This window comes from Entelurus aequoreus, linkage group LG06, assembly GCF_033978785.1.
Source record: "Entelurus aequoreus isolate RoL-2023_Sb linkage group LG06, RoL_Eaeq_v1.1, whole genome shotgun sequence".
Classification (NCBI taxonomy): Eukaryota; Metazoa; Chordata; class Actinopteri; order Syngnathiformes; family Syngnathidae; genus Entelurus; species Entelurus aequoreus.
The window spans coordinates 46105981-46122254 of NC_084736.1; the positions used below are offsets into that span (position 1 = coordinate 46105981).

At 39.8% G+C, this 16274-nt stretch overlaps 2 protein-coding genes across 6 annotated transcripts in view; one reads left to right on the forward strand and one right to left on the reverse strand.

Annotated features, from left to right (window-relative positions):
* The first annotated feature begins 158 nt into the window (after nt 1–158).
* vcp (valosin containing protein) lies at nt 159–15215 on the forward strand. Its single transcript, XM_062050840.1, has 17 exons — nt 159–324; nt 1554–1665; nt 1733–1905; nt 1985–2127; nt 2212–2342; nt 2414–2545; nt 4303–4405; nt 4693–4826; nt 4977–5112; nt 6353–6465; nt 11322–11486; nt 11560–11682; nt 11778–11990; nt 12053–12361; nt 14225–14380; nt 14459–14613; nt 14689–15215. The coding sequence occupies exons 1-17, from the start codon at nt 308–310 to the stop codon at nt 14792–14794; spliced, it is 2421 nt and encodes an 806-aa protein (XP_061906824.1). The 5' UTR covers nt 159–307; the 3' UTR covers nt 14795–15215.
* Nucleotides 13755–16274, reverse strand: part of akr1a1a (aldo-keto reductase family 1, member A1a (aldehyde reductase)) — a 15844-nt gene continuing 13324 nt past the window's right edge. The window contains exons 8-9 of one of the 5 annotated variants that reach the window (XM_062050843.1): nt 15649–15808; nt 13755–15586 (exon numbers count right to left, since the gene is read on the reverse strand). In XM_062050843.1, the coding sequence (XP_061906827.1) occupies nt 15521–15586; nt 15649–15808 (226 nt within the window). In that variant the 3' untranslated portion in view covers nt 13755–15520. The remainder of the gene's footprint in view (nt 15587–15648; nt 15809–16274) is intronic. The other 4 variants (XM_062050842.1, XM_062050841.1, XM_062050846.1 and 1 more) reach the window with 4 other exon arrangements.

Sequence of the window (16274 nt, forward strand, 5' to 3'; positions counted from 1 at the left end):
TTAATGGCCAATGAACGAAGAGAAGGCGGGGCGTAGCTGCATCGTACAAATTTGCAATTGGCCAAAGATAGTCGTATACGTCGTGACGTCATATTCCCTGTTTGCTATTGGTCGACAAATTTGATGACCAGCACCAACCAATAGGGGCCAAAGATGCACCCAGCTTTCTGTACACCAGTATAGAAAACCACTGAAACCCCTCAACACTTGCGTGATATTAGTCCAAGTAGGAGAACGGAAGACAGTGAAACATTGCATATTTAGCTAGATTTTCTTTATTTATTTACTGTAACCCAGGTGGACAACAATGGCATCGGGAGGGGAGTAAGTACACATTATTTTTTTTAATGCGACATTTATCCAAAAGTAATGCCAGCGTGTCGTTATATTACAAGTTTATCAAAGTTAGCCGCCGGCTAACATATTAGCAATACAGCTAACGGGGTCAGTTACTTCATAGCGAACGTCATTGAAAAAGCTACTATTTCCCGAACATTTGATGGAAGTTGTCAGATTAGTGTTATTTCTCCCTGCTGTCGCTCTCCGGCTAATGGCTTTGCGCTAACTTGCCGTGTGCCAACGACTTGACAAAGCGCAGTCATTGCTGTCCGATGGATGCTAAGTGTTAGCATAGCAACACCATTGAGGCCAAAACCACCCACCGTCACACAGAGGTGGCCTTTATCCCGACACCAACTCTATTTGTTTGCTAGCCTATCTCTTATATTTGGCGAGGGAATGAAATGGGAGCGTTATTAACGTAACTACGTGGTACAACTAAGCTGGCCGCGTCACAGCACTGCCGACAGTGCGTGAAGCGAACTGTCGAGCTAGCAGGCTAACCTGTTTAGCCTTTATGCTAAGTGAGCCCATTTAACTGACAAGATAACATCAACGGTTAAATGTTGTTTTGCCCGACGAATACACGCTACAAGTTGGAAGCTGGCTTGAACTATACCACAATGAGCAGTTAAGTAGAAATATCTCTTTTTAAATAGGGATCTGCAGAGCTAACCGAGTTATTCCTCTTGAGTCTTTTGCTGTGTCATCTGGGCTTGTTTTCTCGCCAGTCGCTTAGCTCAAAGGCTAACATTAGCGTACTAACGACATGGTAATGAATTCTATAAAACCCAGCCCCGATTATTTTAGAACCACTACAAACGTGAGTTTGTCATTTTTTAAAAAGTCATTATTTTCAACGGCAGTCGTCTTTTATGCTTATATGCCATGAAGGGATTGGGATGAAGTGAAATGTTTACTCAATTCAGTATTTTTTTTAAATCACAACTGAATATTTGTGTTAGATGATTGATAAATATATGTTCAGTCAAAATGGGAGGTATATACGGACAACATTTGTTGAAGCAATGTAAAAACATTAGCTGCCTAAACACATGCTATTAATATACCTACTGCATTACTGTATACAGGTAAAGTTAACCCTTCATTACATATTGTGTAGGCTTGAGATACGTAAGCAGTGACAGATGTTTTAATTAAAATATAAAGTAAAATTAACATGATTTGTTAATTTAATCCTTTTCTCCACTCAGAGCAAAGAATGATGATTTAGCCACTGCTATTCTGAAACAGAAGAACAGGCCCAACAGACTGATTGTGGATGAATCCATCAATGAAGACAACAGTGTGGTCTCGCTCTCTCAGGTATGTCGATTTGAAAGGTTAGGGATTTTAACTGTGGAATACTAAAATAGGGCAATAATGTTTCCAGACCAAGATGGACGAGTTGCAGCTCTTCCGTGGAGACACAGTGCTGATGAAGGGCAAGAAAAGACGTGAGACCGTGTGCATCGTGCTCTCTGATGACACCTGCTCTGATGAGAAGGTTCGGATGAACAGGGTGGTCCGCAACAACCTGAGGGTCCGACTGGGTGATGTCATCAGGTGGGGGCGAAACTTCACAGTTGACCTTGCTTCATCCCAAATACGGATTAAAAAAAAAGTGCATTGCTATTGCCTCCAGCATTCAGCCATGTCCTGATGTGAAGTATGGCAAGAGGATCCATGTCCTCCCGATAGATGACACTGTAGAAGGAATCACTGGCAACTTGTTTGAGGTTTATCTCAAGCCGTACTTCCTGGAGGCTTACAGGCCAATTCGCAAAGGTTAGTGGGTGCAAGGTCCTGATGATCCAAAACGATTTCATGTAGGGTGTGAATTTGAACATGTTCTCGTTTTACTGTGTGAAGGTGATATTTTCCTGGTCAGAGGAGGCATGCGTGCCGTGGAATTCAAAGTAGTGGAGACCGATCCTTCTCCCTACTGCATTGTTGCCCCCGACACAGTCATTCACTGTGAGGGAGAGCCAATCAGGAGAGAGGTGGGTAGTAGCAGGCGAGTCTGGTTGTACACGAGTTGACCAAATTCACACTTGGAACACTCTTCATGCAGGATGAAGAGGAGTCTCTGAATGAGGTTGGCTATGACGACATTGGCGGAGTGAGGAAGCAGCTAGCTCAGATCAAAGAGATGGTGGAGCTGCCTCTCAGACACCCTGCACTCTTCAAGGCCATCGGTGTCAAGGTATGGATTTACATGGCTCCACTTTCCCTTTGGAATGTTGCTGCATTTGCGTCTTAGTCCTGATGCCTGGGTTTGGAATTACTTCAAGTTATGATATTACTGTGTACATGTCAAATAGCTTTTTTTGTAGGGATGTTTTGCTCATGAATTTATGCTGATGATTCCAATACATCAGCCGATATCCATACCAAATCACTGTACTTTTTTCAATGTATTTACGGTGAGCGCTATTGACAGTTTAACAATATCAGCACACTATTTTAACTAGTTTATTATTCTCTTTTAATACATATGATTGTTTGCGAAAAACAGTTAAAGGTAAACATTAACTACCGGTACACAAAATCAAACTCTATTACTCATTGAAATAATTTTGGCCATCAATGTCCTCCTATTAGCAAAAACAATAAAAAAATGATTCAGAGAAAATAAAAATATGGATCTATCCATTCTAGTATCGGAACATATACTGTTACTACCCTTGGAAGGCATTAATCGGCAATGGCCATCACATACTTTTTCAAGAAAATCATTGGATACTGATCAGTTGGCGATCGATCTGCACATCCCGACTTTTTGGTTATAGATCTAATATATCCTCAAATATATTGATTATCTTAAAACAATCCACAATGCTTGGCCTGTAGAAACATTGCACAATAAGCATACCAAAATGAAGAAGAGTAATTGGAATCAAACACATTTTTATTGGATTTTTATAATTTGATGTATTACATGAATTATTTTTGGTTACTGTATATTAGGGTTTTTTGTCAGTTAGCATTAAAGCTCAAAAAGGTATGGGTGGATTTTCATTACACTTTCAGTACATTTTCAGTTTTATCATCTGCTCATAACTATGTTCTCTGGGCGTATTGTTTAAAAATGGCATACTTTAAAATGCTCACAGGATAAATTGTCCAAGCTGGGATTCTCATATTTGTTGCTCAACTTTTAGTAGGTTGAAGTTTATTTCGACCATGTATGCAGGCTCAATATGATACATCAGAAATTTTTAATTTCTCTTAACATGCCCGAAAAGGAGTAAGAAGAAACAAAGCTTATTAATCTTATCCCCTTTCCACTTATTAGCAATTACACAAATGTTTACTTCCTTTTATCAATTTGTAACACAATTTATATAATTGATTTCTAAATACAACAGTTCTCTTAGTAGGTAATTCAGTTATGATTCACTTAATGAGATGAATGTTTTTTTCAATAAGTATCATCATTTTTCTCTCTTACTTTGTAAACACTTGTATTTTGAACAGCCTCTTATACTGGATTATATTCATACATTGACTTCTTTGCTTATTTAATCAATTCCATAATTTAAGTCCTCATACTGTCAGCGATAGATTGCAAAGTAGAACTACATTTTCCACAAAGTTCATATTAATGTATTACAATAATATTTTACATCAACACCGCCCTAGGGTTAGTTAATTTCGGATATCTTATAATATGAGGGCAATACATGGCTCACAGCGATGGATATAAAGTTAACCAAAGCGATTGTTACATTTGTAATGATTAGTATAAAAGTAACAAGACGATATTCGTTCTATCTCATGTTTATGTTGCGCTCACATTGCTCGCACATTGCTGTCACTTGATTCAGGAAAACAATTTTTTCCTGCCAAGTGAAATATATATTGTCTCTTTTTTTTTTTTAATACTCCTATGCTGTACAATGACAAATTGCAATGTACCAAGCACAGTAGTGTTATTTTACACAATTATTATTTTTGTAGCCCCCACGTGGAATCCTTCTTTATGGACCCCCTGGAACTGGAAAGACCTTGATTGCAAGGGCTGTAGCCAATGAAACTGGAGCTTTCTTCTTCCTTATTAATGGTAGGGAAATTCAATACTTGTCTGCATGTTTATGTATGAATGTATTGTTGTCAGAACTGGCTGGACTAGTTTTGCTTGTTGTTGTTGACTTGACCATCTCAAAAACATATTAAGAGCCACCTATTTATTTGAATATGACTACTCAAAACCAAAACTAAAAACAAAGTATTTGAGATAAGTCTGGTTGTCATTTCACAAATAACCATATGTACTTCAATAACAAATAAGGCTTGTATATAACCCATCCCACACATTTTCAAAAATTAAAATGTTTTTGTTTTTGAAAGGCCCTGAAATTATGAGCAAGCTGGCTGGAGAGAGTGAGAGTAACTTGAGGAAGGCATTTGAGGAAGCAGAGAAAAATGCTCCTGCCATCATCTTCATCGATGAGCTTGATGCTATTGCCCCCAAGCGTGAGAAGGTAAGCCTGAGTGGTAAATCGATGCACAATTTTTATTCTTAAAAACAAATCTGCACTTAAGAAGTTATACGCATCTGTATACTGTATTAGTTTGTAATAGTAGATAGACTCTCCGATGTGAGTAAACCTGCAACAATGTGTTTTTTGTAGACTCATGGGGAGGTGGAGAGGCGCATTGTCTCCCAGCTGCTGACTCTGATGGATGGCCTCAAACAGAGAGCTCATGTCATCGTCATGGCAGCCACAAACAGACCCAACAGCATAGATCCAGCTCTGAGACGATTTGGTAAATGACAGTAATTTCCGTCCTAATCCACAGTTTCATGTAAAATAGCTTGATTTATTAATTGTTTTTCAAGTCTGGTATAGAGTAGTCAATTGCGTGACATTGCTTGTACATCTCCTCTATTGTCAAAGCTTTAGATGAAACCAAACATTACAAAGTTAAACGTTGATGACAACTTTGTCCAATGGAAAATATTTTTGATTTTGCAAGCTTTGAAGTGTAGATGCAACTGCATTTGAATCTTTTATCGACATCATTGCGAGGGCTGCACAATTACTCTAATTTTAATCATAATCACGATTTTGGCTGCCACTAAATTAAGATGCTTGTCAACAAAGTTGTTTAAAAAGCATATCAAAGCACTTTTAAAGCCTGCGCTGCCATGGAAACAACTGCTTTTGTTAGTCTATTTGATTAGAAACTACATTACATAATGTTCGTGATACGCTCTGACTTAGCACATTTCAGTAGGATTTACTGTATTTATAGTCTTATTTGGAAGAATAATGATGTCACACTTATGTGTAGAAAGTTATGGTGTAAAACTGATTCTGCAAACATCACGTTGGTGACACACTGTCAAACAGAAATAGTCACACCCTCTGCCAATGGTGCTGACTGCTGAGGGCGCTAAGATACACTTTAGCTTACTTGTGCACTAAAAAAAGAGGGAATCCTTGCCACCACGCCTGTCTGGTTTCTACCTTGTTAAAAGTCCTGTGTATATGGAAATAGGCGCTTTTCACTCATTGTAAGTTGGCTACGCACTAAGCAACTGTGAAAGCCTATAATGGCATCCTCATATTAGGTTTCTTTATCTGTGTATGATCAGGAAATGTGCACGTTTTGTGATTTTTACTTACAAAAATGTTAAACAATTGTAATCATACAGACAATTAATACATTTATAACAGTTTAGTGGACAAATATGAATTGTTGTTGGTATTATGCTTTGCTTGCCCTGACCACGTTACCCGTTTCTCAGCCTGTAGCTTATCGTTAATTCAGTTCACCGTTGGAATCCATATTGACTGTACAATACAGTACAGTTCATGGTCAAAATAGATTCTCTGTACATTAAGCCTTTCAAACAATGATTGCCTGTGTTGCAATCGAACAAAAGCTACATTTGAACAATGATTACAGTAAAATACGCAGTTAGTGTATTTAATATTCCGATTTAACTGCCTGTCATATTGTCTCTAGTGTGTAGCTAACAAGAATGTTTGAACCCCTTCAGGCCGCTTTGATCGAGAAGTGGACATTGGCATTCCTGATGCCACTGGAAGACTGGAGATTCTCCAAATTCACACCAAGAACATGAAGCTGGCTGATGACGTGGACTTGGAACAGGTCTGTCAACACTATTTTGGTTATGTAAATAGTTTACAACAGCACACGTTATTTAGCTGTTTTGTGTTACATCGTACAATGGGTAGGGAAAGTATTCAGACTCCTTTAAAATGTTACTTCTTTGTTTCATTGCAGCCCTTTTGCTGAATCAAAAAAGTTAATTCTATTTCTCATTATGAACACTCAGAACCCCATCTGGATAGAAAAAAAACAGAAGTGTACAATTTTTCGCGAATTTCTTAAACAAAAACTGAAATATCACATGGTCATAAGAAATCAGACCCTTTGCTCAGTAATTATTGAGTAGAAGCCCCCTTGTGAGCTAGTACAGCCATGAGTCTTCTTGGGAATGATGCATGAAGTTTTATACACCTAGATTTGGGGGTCGTTTGCGGTTCTTCCTTTCAGAGCCCCTCCAGTTCTGGCAGTTTGGATAGTGAACGTTGGTGGGCAGCCATTTTCAGGTCTTTCTAGAGATACTCAGTTGGATTTAGGTCAGGGCTCTGGCTGGGCCAGTCGAGAATGGGTACAGAGTTGTTTCGAAGCTATTCCTTTATTTTAGCTTTGTGCTTAGGGCAGGGTCTGCAACCTGCAGCTCTTTCATGCCCCTGCCCTGGTTCCCTTTGGCTTGCCTTTGACACAAAATTTCAATAAATAACGGCTATTTAATTTTAATTAATTCTATTTTAGTTAGTTTATTTTAATATTACAGTTGTTATTTTGTAGAGTTCTGGGATTTTGTCATCTAAAAATAAAACGTATTTTAATATTTTGTCGATCAAAATGTATGTCACACCCCTTATGTGTCATCTTTTGTTGCCAAGCAATTGTATTATTTTTTTAGCGGTCAACATCCGGTAAACTAGCAATTGATGGAAAATACAACATTGAATGCTTCATGGACAGATTCATTTGCCTTCACTGTTGACTAGTTTGGTTCATGTGTGTGCTTTTAATATGTGAGGAGACAATAGCAAACAACCAAAAAATCAAATGTCGAAGACATTTCCAGAACAAACACACAGCATTTGCGAAAAAATACCCAGCTGGAGATGACCGAAAAAGAGCTGTTTTGGAACTGCTGCGGAAAGCTGATCAGAGCAAATAAACTTGGTAAGTCGTTTTCTGTCTAGTATTTGATTTCATAAATGCTATTTCATAAGTGGATTGAAACTACAAGTAGTGTTATCGTCATTTTTGGGATCAAACAGAGTTTGTGGCGCTCGATGGGTTTTATTTGGTGGAAATGGGCTCAAATGGCTCTTTGTATGGTGAAGGTTGCCGACCTTGGCTTAGGGTCATTGTCTTGTTGGAAGGTTAACCTTCGGGCCAGTCTGAGGTCCCGAGCACTCTGGAAGAGGTTTTCTTCAAGGATATCTCCGTACTTGAGCGCATTTTATCTACCCTTCAATTGCAACCAGTCGTCCTGTCCCTGCAGCTGAAAAACACCTCCATAGCATGATGCTGCCATCACCATGTTTCACTGTTGGGTTTGTATTGAGCAGTTGATGAGCAATGCCTGGTTTTCTCCACACATTGCAGTGGTAGTTGCCTTTGTGGAACTTTCTCCCGTCTCCCTACTGCATATCTGGAGCTCAGCCACAGTGATCTTTGGGTTCTTCTTTACCTCTCTCACCAAGGCTCTTCCCCCCGATTGCTCAACGGCCAGTTCTAGGAAGAGTTGTAGTCGTCCCAAACCTCTTCCATTTAATCAAATCAACTTTATTTATAAAGCACATTTAAAATTTACCACAGAGGTAGCCAAAAGGATTATGAAGGCCACTGTGCTCTTGGGATCCTTGAGTGCTGCAGAAATTATATTGTAACCTTGGCCAGATCTGTCTCTTGCAACAATTCTGTCTCTAAGCTGCTTGGATAGTTCCTTCGACCTCATGATTCTCATTTGCTTTGACATGCACTGTGAGCTGTGAGGTCTTATATAGACAGGTGTGCCTTTCCTACTCAAGTCCAATTGATTTAAACACAGCTGGACTCCAAGTAATGAGCACAACCATCTTAAGGAGGATCAGAGGAAATGGACAGCATGTGTAAATACGAGTGTCACCGCAAAGGGTCTGAATACTTATAACCATGTGATATTTCAGTTTTTCTTTTTTTAATAAATTTGCACAAAAAAAATAATCAAAATTTCAGTTTTTTGTCAAGATGGGGGGCTGAGTTTACATAAGAAATAAAATGAACTTTTTTGACTTTAGCAAATAGCTGCAATGAAACAGAGTAAACAGAGTGACAAATGTAAAGGGGTCTGAATACTTTCCATACCCACTGTACATGGGATATTTCTGTTGAGTCCACAGTTTACAGTACTTAATTTCATGCATTGAGTGACGGGCTGTGCGATATGGCAAAAAAAATTATCCAGATTCATTGTTTCATATTATCCGATCTTGAATAATATCACAATTTTTTTCAATTTTAAGGCGGATGGTCCTGTGTAGGATTATACGGAGTACCATTGCATACCTACTGTTTACTACTGCAGTATTTTGTAAATGACATTTCCGCCATGCTTGATTGGGGTATATACATTGACTAACAGCAGACAACGGTCATTTTGTTCAGATCTTTGGTTGTGTCTACTAGATGTAACCCACGCTACAGTCAGTACCTCTGTTTTAGGGCCATGGTTTAAAGAGAAGAACTTTTTTCCCTCCCGGAAGTTCTTTTGTTATTTTGTTTGTCACCAACTTGATTTTGCAGTAAACACAGTATCATGTTGTGTATTAAAATACTATAGTACTTTTATTTCAAGTTTACATTTACTAAACAACACATTCAAATTGTAAATTATTTTTATTCTTTAATTACCTGCGTACATCAATGCTTCTTACCATTGCTTTGGCAAATGGCAAGCAGTGACCCAGATTGTGGAGTTTAAAAAACAAATCTAATACTGTATCTTATATGTAATGTGCACCAACACATAAAACTCATTTAATGATTATTTCAGGAAGAAAATGTTTTTATCCGCATTTTCAAAAATGATTTGAACAAAAAATGTCTGCAGAGTTTTTTTTACTACATGTTATGTCAGAGGAGTTGAATCAGAGAAAACACATACAAAAAGTTTGAAAAATATGAAAAATATTTAGATGTATATAGGGCTGGGCGATATGGCCTTTTATTAATATCTCTATTTTTAGGTTATGTATACACGATATATATATCTCGATATTTTGCCTTAGCCTTGAATTAACACTTGATGCATATAATCACACCAGTATGATGATTCTATGTGTCTACATTAAAACATTCTTCTTCATACTGCATTAATGTATGCTACCGGTAATTTTAAACTTTCATGCAGAAAGGGGAAATCAAAACTAAGTCAATTTACCAAAAATGTATTTATTAAACAGTTATTAAGCAGTGGCACATACATTCATGTCATTTTACAACAGAAATTGCAAGATTGTCAGAGACATTTTAAAACAAGCTGTGAGTGCACTTTTGTGCATGTCACTAAAAGGAAATTACTTATAAAAACAACACTAAATTAAAGTGCACTTTTTGTACAGAACGCCACTACAATATTTTAAAACAAAGTGCACTTTTGTGCATGATGTCTCGCAAGATATTTCAAAAACTGTCAAATAAAAATTAGCTGCATAATAGGAAATCAAATTGTGTATGTCCTTCGCTACGTGGTAGGTTCCTGCGGACGTTATCTCCTGTTTTTGACTATTTTTTTCATAGGGTGTTGATGTGGAAGTGGTGTTGATGTGCAGGTTGCTTCTGCATTTTGTTGGTGTGGCACTGGCCGAGATGTTGACATGCAGAGTTTCAAGCACTCTTCATTATCTAGCGGGTGACTTTTCAAATGATGCTACAAATTAGTAGTGCTGCTACATTTTTAGTAGCAACGCTTTTGCCGCATACTTGACATATTTTTGGTTGTCTGTTCAACATCTTCCCGCTTGAAGCCAGGCCACCGCCAGACAAAGAACCCGTGCTGTTTTTCTTGGGAATGAATTATTCCTCCATTTGTTACCAGATTCGCACTTGCTCTCTCTCGTATTACCACTCTCACCGCTCCGCTAGCACCACCTGCCACAGCTAACGTTACCCATACCGCTACCTCTCTGCTCCGCGAGGGCGTATGACGTTGCACGCGCGACAGTATGTGACGTATGACAAGGTGCGCTTGTTTTATCTCTCTGTGCGAAGGAGAGACAAGAAAGAGTGAGAAACGCATGTAGTGTAATGCCCGCAGCTAAAAGCAACTGCGTGAGAACGTATACTGGAATACTCACGAAATAGTCATTTTCTATATCGCACAGAGACAAACCCACAATATATCGAGTATATTCGATATATCGCCCAGCCCTAGATGTACTGTATGTCTTTTTTCCCTCCTTGAATTAGGTGTGTTTATTCTCCCAGTCGGGGACCAATGCGGTAGTTCAGTCACAAACACATTCTATTCTGTAAGTGCCTCTGCATCGAGGACAGGCTTACCGCATGTACCACAATGTGAGCTGCAGCAGTCAGGGAGACTAAAGTCTGTCATGAAGTTGATGCTCCTTCTCAATGTTGTTTCAACTTCTATGCTAGTGTTACACACACGCAGACACAAGACCACGGTCAATAAAGGCAAATTGTTTCGTCCAGGATTATACCAAGTACCGTTGCATCCCTACTGTTTACTACTGCAGTATCTTCTAACAGACATATCGACTTGTTCGATCGAGGTTATGCTAACAGCTGATCGCTGTGATCAAACTGAAATTAATAACGATCATATTATGGTTTGGCCCTACATTAAGTGTTAAGATTGTCACTATGGCACAATGCAGCACCTTTAGCACTATTAAGCGCTACGTATCCTGTGGCAGGTTGCCAATGAGACCCATGGTCACGTGGGTGCAGATCTGGCTGCTCTGTGCTCCGAGGCGGCCCTGCAGGCCATCAGGAAGAAGATGGACCTGATTGATCTGGAGGATGAGACCATTGATGCCGAGGTCATGAACTCTCTCGCTGTCACCATGGATGACTTCAAGGTACAAACATCTTGGGGGGTGTTCATCTAAATTTCCAATTATTGTCAATAACTAACTCAACACTGTTGTGCAGTGGGCTCTGAGCCAGAGCAACCCATCAGCCCTCAGAGAGACCGTTGTTGAGGTTCCCAACATTACCTGGGAGGATATTGGTGGTTTGGAAGATGTCAAAAGGGAGCTGCAGGAGTTGGTGCAGGTATGATCCAAGCATATTTAGCAATGCATTCCATATTATTACAAACTACAAGCTTTAAAATGTGGTCATTGTTCTTCATCAATCTTTTTCTTCAGTATCCAGTGGAGCACCCAGACAAGTTCCTCAAGTTTGGCATGACCCCATCCAAGGGTGTGCTCTTTTATGGACCCCCTGGTTGTGGTAAGACACTACTGGCCAAAGCCATCGCCAATGAGTGCCAGGCCAACTTCATCTCTATCAAGGGACCCGAGTTGCTCACTATGTGGTTTGGAGAGTCCGAGGCCAACGTCAGAGAAATTTTCGACAAGGTTGGTGATGAGGATTTCTCAACGTTTAAAAGTGTTTGGTCTGACAAACTGTGCCTTCCCAGGCTCGCCAAGCAGCCCCATGTGTCCTCTTCTTTGACGAGCTGGACTCCATAGCTAAGGCCCGTGGCGGCAACGTGGGAGACGGCGGCGGCGCAGCTGACCGAGTCATCAACCAGATCCTGACAGAAATGGACGGCATGTCCAGCAAGAAGAACGTCTTCATCATCGGCGCCACAAACAGACCGGACATCATTGACCCCGCCATCCTGAGACCCGGCCGTCTGGACCAGCTCATTTACATCCCCCTGCCCGATGAGAAGAGCCGAATGAGCATCCTGAAGGCCAACCTGCGCAAGAGTCCTATCAGCAAGGTGACAAGTCACGCCTGGATTTATTTTATTCCAAAATTAACAACCAACATGTGCAAAAAAGAAAAAAACGCTTAGACAAATATACGCATAGTGGTAGAAGCTAACTCGCGCTTATTAGCATGCTAATAAATGGTCATTTAGTTGCTAAAACTATGACCTAAGACAGATAGAAATATAATCTCCTTGGCAGCGTTCAGAAGAAATACGTAGTTGACATGAATTATAAGTGCAACTTAACTCAATAAGAAAATATTAACTGCAATAACAATCGACAAAGGAGTCATTGATACTCACGTCACTGAGGCGCACAAAGGAGAAAGGCTAACACAGATCTATGACTTGCCTTGACCGCTACAAATGAACACACTTTAAAGTAGGGGTGCACAATTTTAAATAAAAACCTAATTGCGATTTTTTTTTTTCTCCAAAATTGAGATTTTTATATTTTATACATAAAAATGCATGAAAGTGCATAAAATGGCGAAAATAATGAGTAAAGGAAGACATGTTACTTTTAGATGGTCAATCAACATATACTTGTCTCAAGGTACTTCACATTAGAACAATATGTAATAACTGCCTTTTAACAATATTTGGCTTATGCAGACAGATTCAAAGCTTTTGTCTACATCATGCTCTTAAAATGAAGAAATAATTGAGGAAAACTATACAGTATTTATAATGTAATGTAATCAAAAAATATAATAATTCAAGTAACTAGAGGTGGGAATCTTTGGGCACCTCACGATTTGATTACAGTTCAGGAGCTACAATTCGATTCAAAATCTATTTTTTAATGGATCTTTAATTTATGTATATTGGAAGGTAAATAACTTTATCGTAATTTAACAAACACATAAAATTGACAAATTTTTGCAGGCAAAAAAATATATATTACAAAAATTTTAAATAGTTAAAAATAATACTGAAAATCTTAAAAAAAAACATTGTTTTCCATATTTGTAAAACTAAGTCATATGTTGTCTTTGTTTGCTGCCACCCCGTGATTACAGCATTCTTGCTCGTTTGTCTGTGTTGTAGGGCTAATATAGCCCATCAGAATTGAAGCTGAAATATTCCCACAACAGGTCATTTGGCTTTGTAGTCATATTTTCTACTCCTAATTCTGTTTCTTTGCGGCACTTCTAACTAGTGGTTCGCGATTAGGAAGGCTGTCTGTACTTGCTTTCTGTGTGCGTGTGCACGTGTCTGTTTAAAGCTGGCGCCTTCTGCCCTCCAAGACAAAGATGACTGGAAAGAGGACTCACTGCGTTCAGTTAATGCTACTGTTAAATAAGTGCGCTCAGGTGCTGAAAGCGATTCACAGAGTGTGACATCTTTCTCCCTGTTTGAAGCGAGAGACGAACAAACACTGATTGGTGAACATGTCGGCCACTCAAGCGGTGGAGGAAAAAAAACAAAAAAAACTTCAGCCTCTTGTGGTTAGGCTAATTAAAACTTTGATGTCAATTAATCGTGCAGCCTTATTGTACATTTGAACAATGTTGAACAATGTTTGAATTATGTGGCTGACTTGGACTCGGCGTGTGTGTATGATTGCGGCCCCGCCCTCCCAAACAGACAAAGATAGTAGATGACAAGAGCGCTCACTCCATTTTATATTTTCTATGGAACAAACTCAGCCAGGTGCTTAACCCGGTGCACTCTGTCGTTGGCTGTTTGGAGGCAAGAGATGAGGACAACAAACAAGACCTTAATATTGAGGCTGGCAAAATCATTGCGTTCATTTTTGTCGACTGTTTGATCCCAGGCCTAAAGACAACATTTTGGCAGAAAAACAAAAAAATACATGGACAAATCACAACCCCGTTTCATCTGACCTTTTTCTTCATTTCAACCCAGGATGTGGACCTTGACTTCCTGGCCAAGATGACCAGTGGCTTCTCTGGGGCTGACCTCACAGAGATCTGCCAGCGGGCGTGTAAACTGGCCATCAGGGAGAGCATCGAGAACGAGATCCGCAGAGAGAGGGAGAGGCAGACCAACCCCTCAGCTATGGTCAGTCTGTCACCTCCTCCTCCTTGCTTTGCCTGGGCATCACCTTCAGTTTTTCCTAACACTTTTTGCTCGTCACAGGAGGTGGAAGAAGATGACCCTGTGCCTGAGATCAGGAAGGACCACTTCGAAGAGGCCATGCGATTTGCCCGTCGCTCAGTCAGTGACAATGACATTCGCAAGTACGAGATGTTTGCACAGACGCTGCAGCAGAGCCGTGGCTTCGGCAGCTTCAGGTAAGTTTTTTATCCTGTTCTGCACGGTCAGAGCAACGCAGTGAAGAATCCTTTTAAATGTGTCTTCTTTGTCAGGTTCCCCACAAGTACAACAGGCGGCAGCGGTCCAAGCCACGGCACAGGAGGAAGCGGCACCGGCCCTGTTTTCAATGAAGATAACGACGACGACCTTTATGGATAAGTCACACACTGCCCCTCAGTGGTCAGCACAGGGATAATACCTGTACAAATTCTCACCAGATTCCACCTTTTTAGGACTTTGTGCTTCTTTCCTGTGTACCTGTTTTTTTTGTATGATTTCCCTCGGAGACAGCATGTAGCCACGTTGTTTGCCCTGGCTTTGTTGTGGGAAGGGACAAGGGAATATTTGCAAATGGAAGGTGAGTTACCGAGCTTTTCCAGTGGGGTGGGGGGGATTTATCGAGTGGCCTCGTTTTCAGTATATGATGATACATTTAGTGGCAGGATTCTATGCTTGACCCTAAGAAAATGGGGAAAGAAACATCGCTAAATTACTTTTTTTTTTTAATAAAACAGTAGCATATAATGTATTACAAATTTGTCAAGGTTATTGTTGAAAATAAAATCTCACAAAGTGTTAATAGTGCTTTGTTTTGAAATTATTACATTTACCCAAACAAGTGCGTGAGTAATTGTAATACTGACCACACAGTGGCGCTGTTAACGCACTGCTATTTTGATGGATGATGAAAGAAAACTGATGTGACACTTCATATTATTGCTAGGTAAACATTTAATTGACTTACAAGCATTTACCTAAGTTAGATGTTGAATATACAGAGAATATTTTTTTTACATGCACGCTCAGTTAAGGATGAAATGATTTGAGGGTGAATGATTCTCATGGGGAAGTCAATCAGGTTCTAATCCAGACGATTATTCATCCTCAGTAAAGATCATGAAATGGAAAATGAGGATGTGCAGCATCTCTCCAAACTCTCTTGCCATCCCTCTGAGGAAAAAGCAAATCTTGAGTTGCTGTAAATAATTTAAAGCATTAACGTGCTCAATCACCTCCACTGTTGGTACGATGAAACGCTTGCTGCAACTGAAGGAGTCAATGAGCTTCATGTCCTGCTCAGACAGGGTGAAGTCAAACACTTGCAGGTTCTGCTGGATCCTGGAGGGGGTTACACTTTTGGGGATGCACACAACACCCCTCTGAATGTGCCACCTGCATATAAAATATACAATTCATTTCCACAGATGTAACATTATGCTGTAATAACGCCTAGACCAGTGGTCTCCAACCACCGGTCCGGGGGCCGGTAACAATCCGTGACGCATTTGCTACCTTACAAACTACCGCATCTTCTCTGACGTAACTTTTGCCTGTCCCACTAAACACACCAATAAGCTTGTTTATAGATGTATATTACAACTCCTTTTGTTACGGTACATTAATGCACGTATAACATGTTCATGTGCTAGATTGTAACCAAAGGCACATTTTTTTGCTGTTTTTATCTGCTACATGTAGAAAGCCGGTCTGTGAAAATAATGCATACATTGACCCGGTCCCTAGCAGGGTTGTACAGTATACCGGTACTAATTAATCAAAAACGATACTATACTCTGTTTGGGCATGACATTGCTGGTTTTACGAGCAGAGGAGCATGTTCGGCAGCGCACAATCATTG

Coding starts and splice junctions, on each gene's coding strand:
- vcp (XM_062050840.1), top strand. Junction 2,343..2,413: donor GAGAGCCAATCAGGAGAGAG/GTGGGTAGTAGC, acceptor CTCTTCATGCAG/GATGAAGAGGAGTCTCTGAA. Junction 14,614..14,688: donor CGTGGCTTCGGCAGCTTCAG/GTAAGTTTTTTA, acceptor CTTCTTTGTCAG/GTTCCCCACAAGTACAACAG.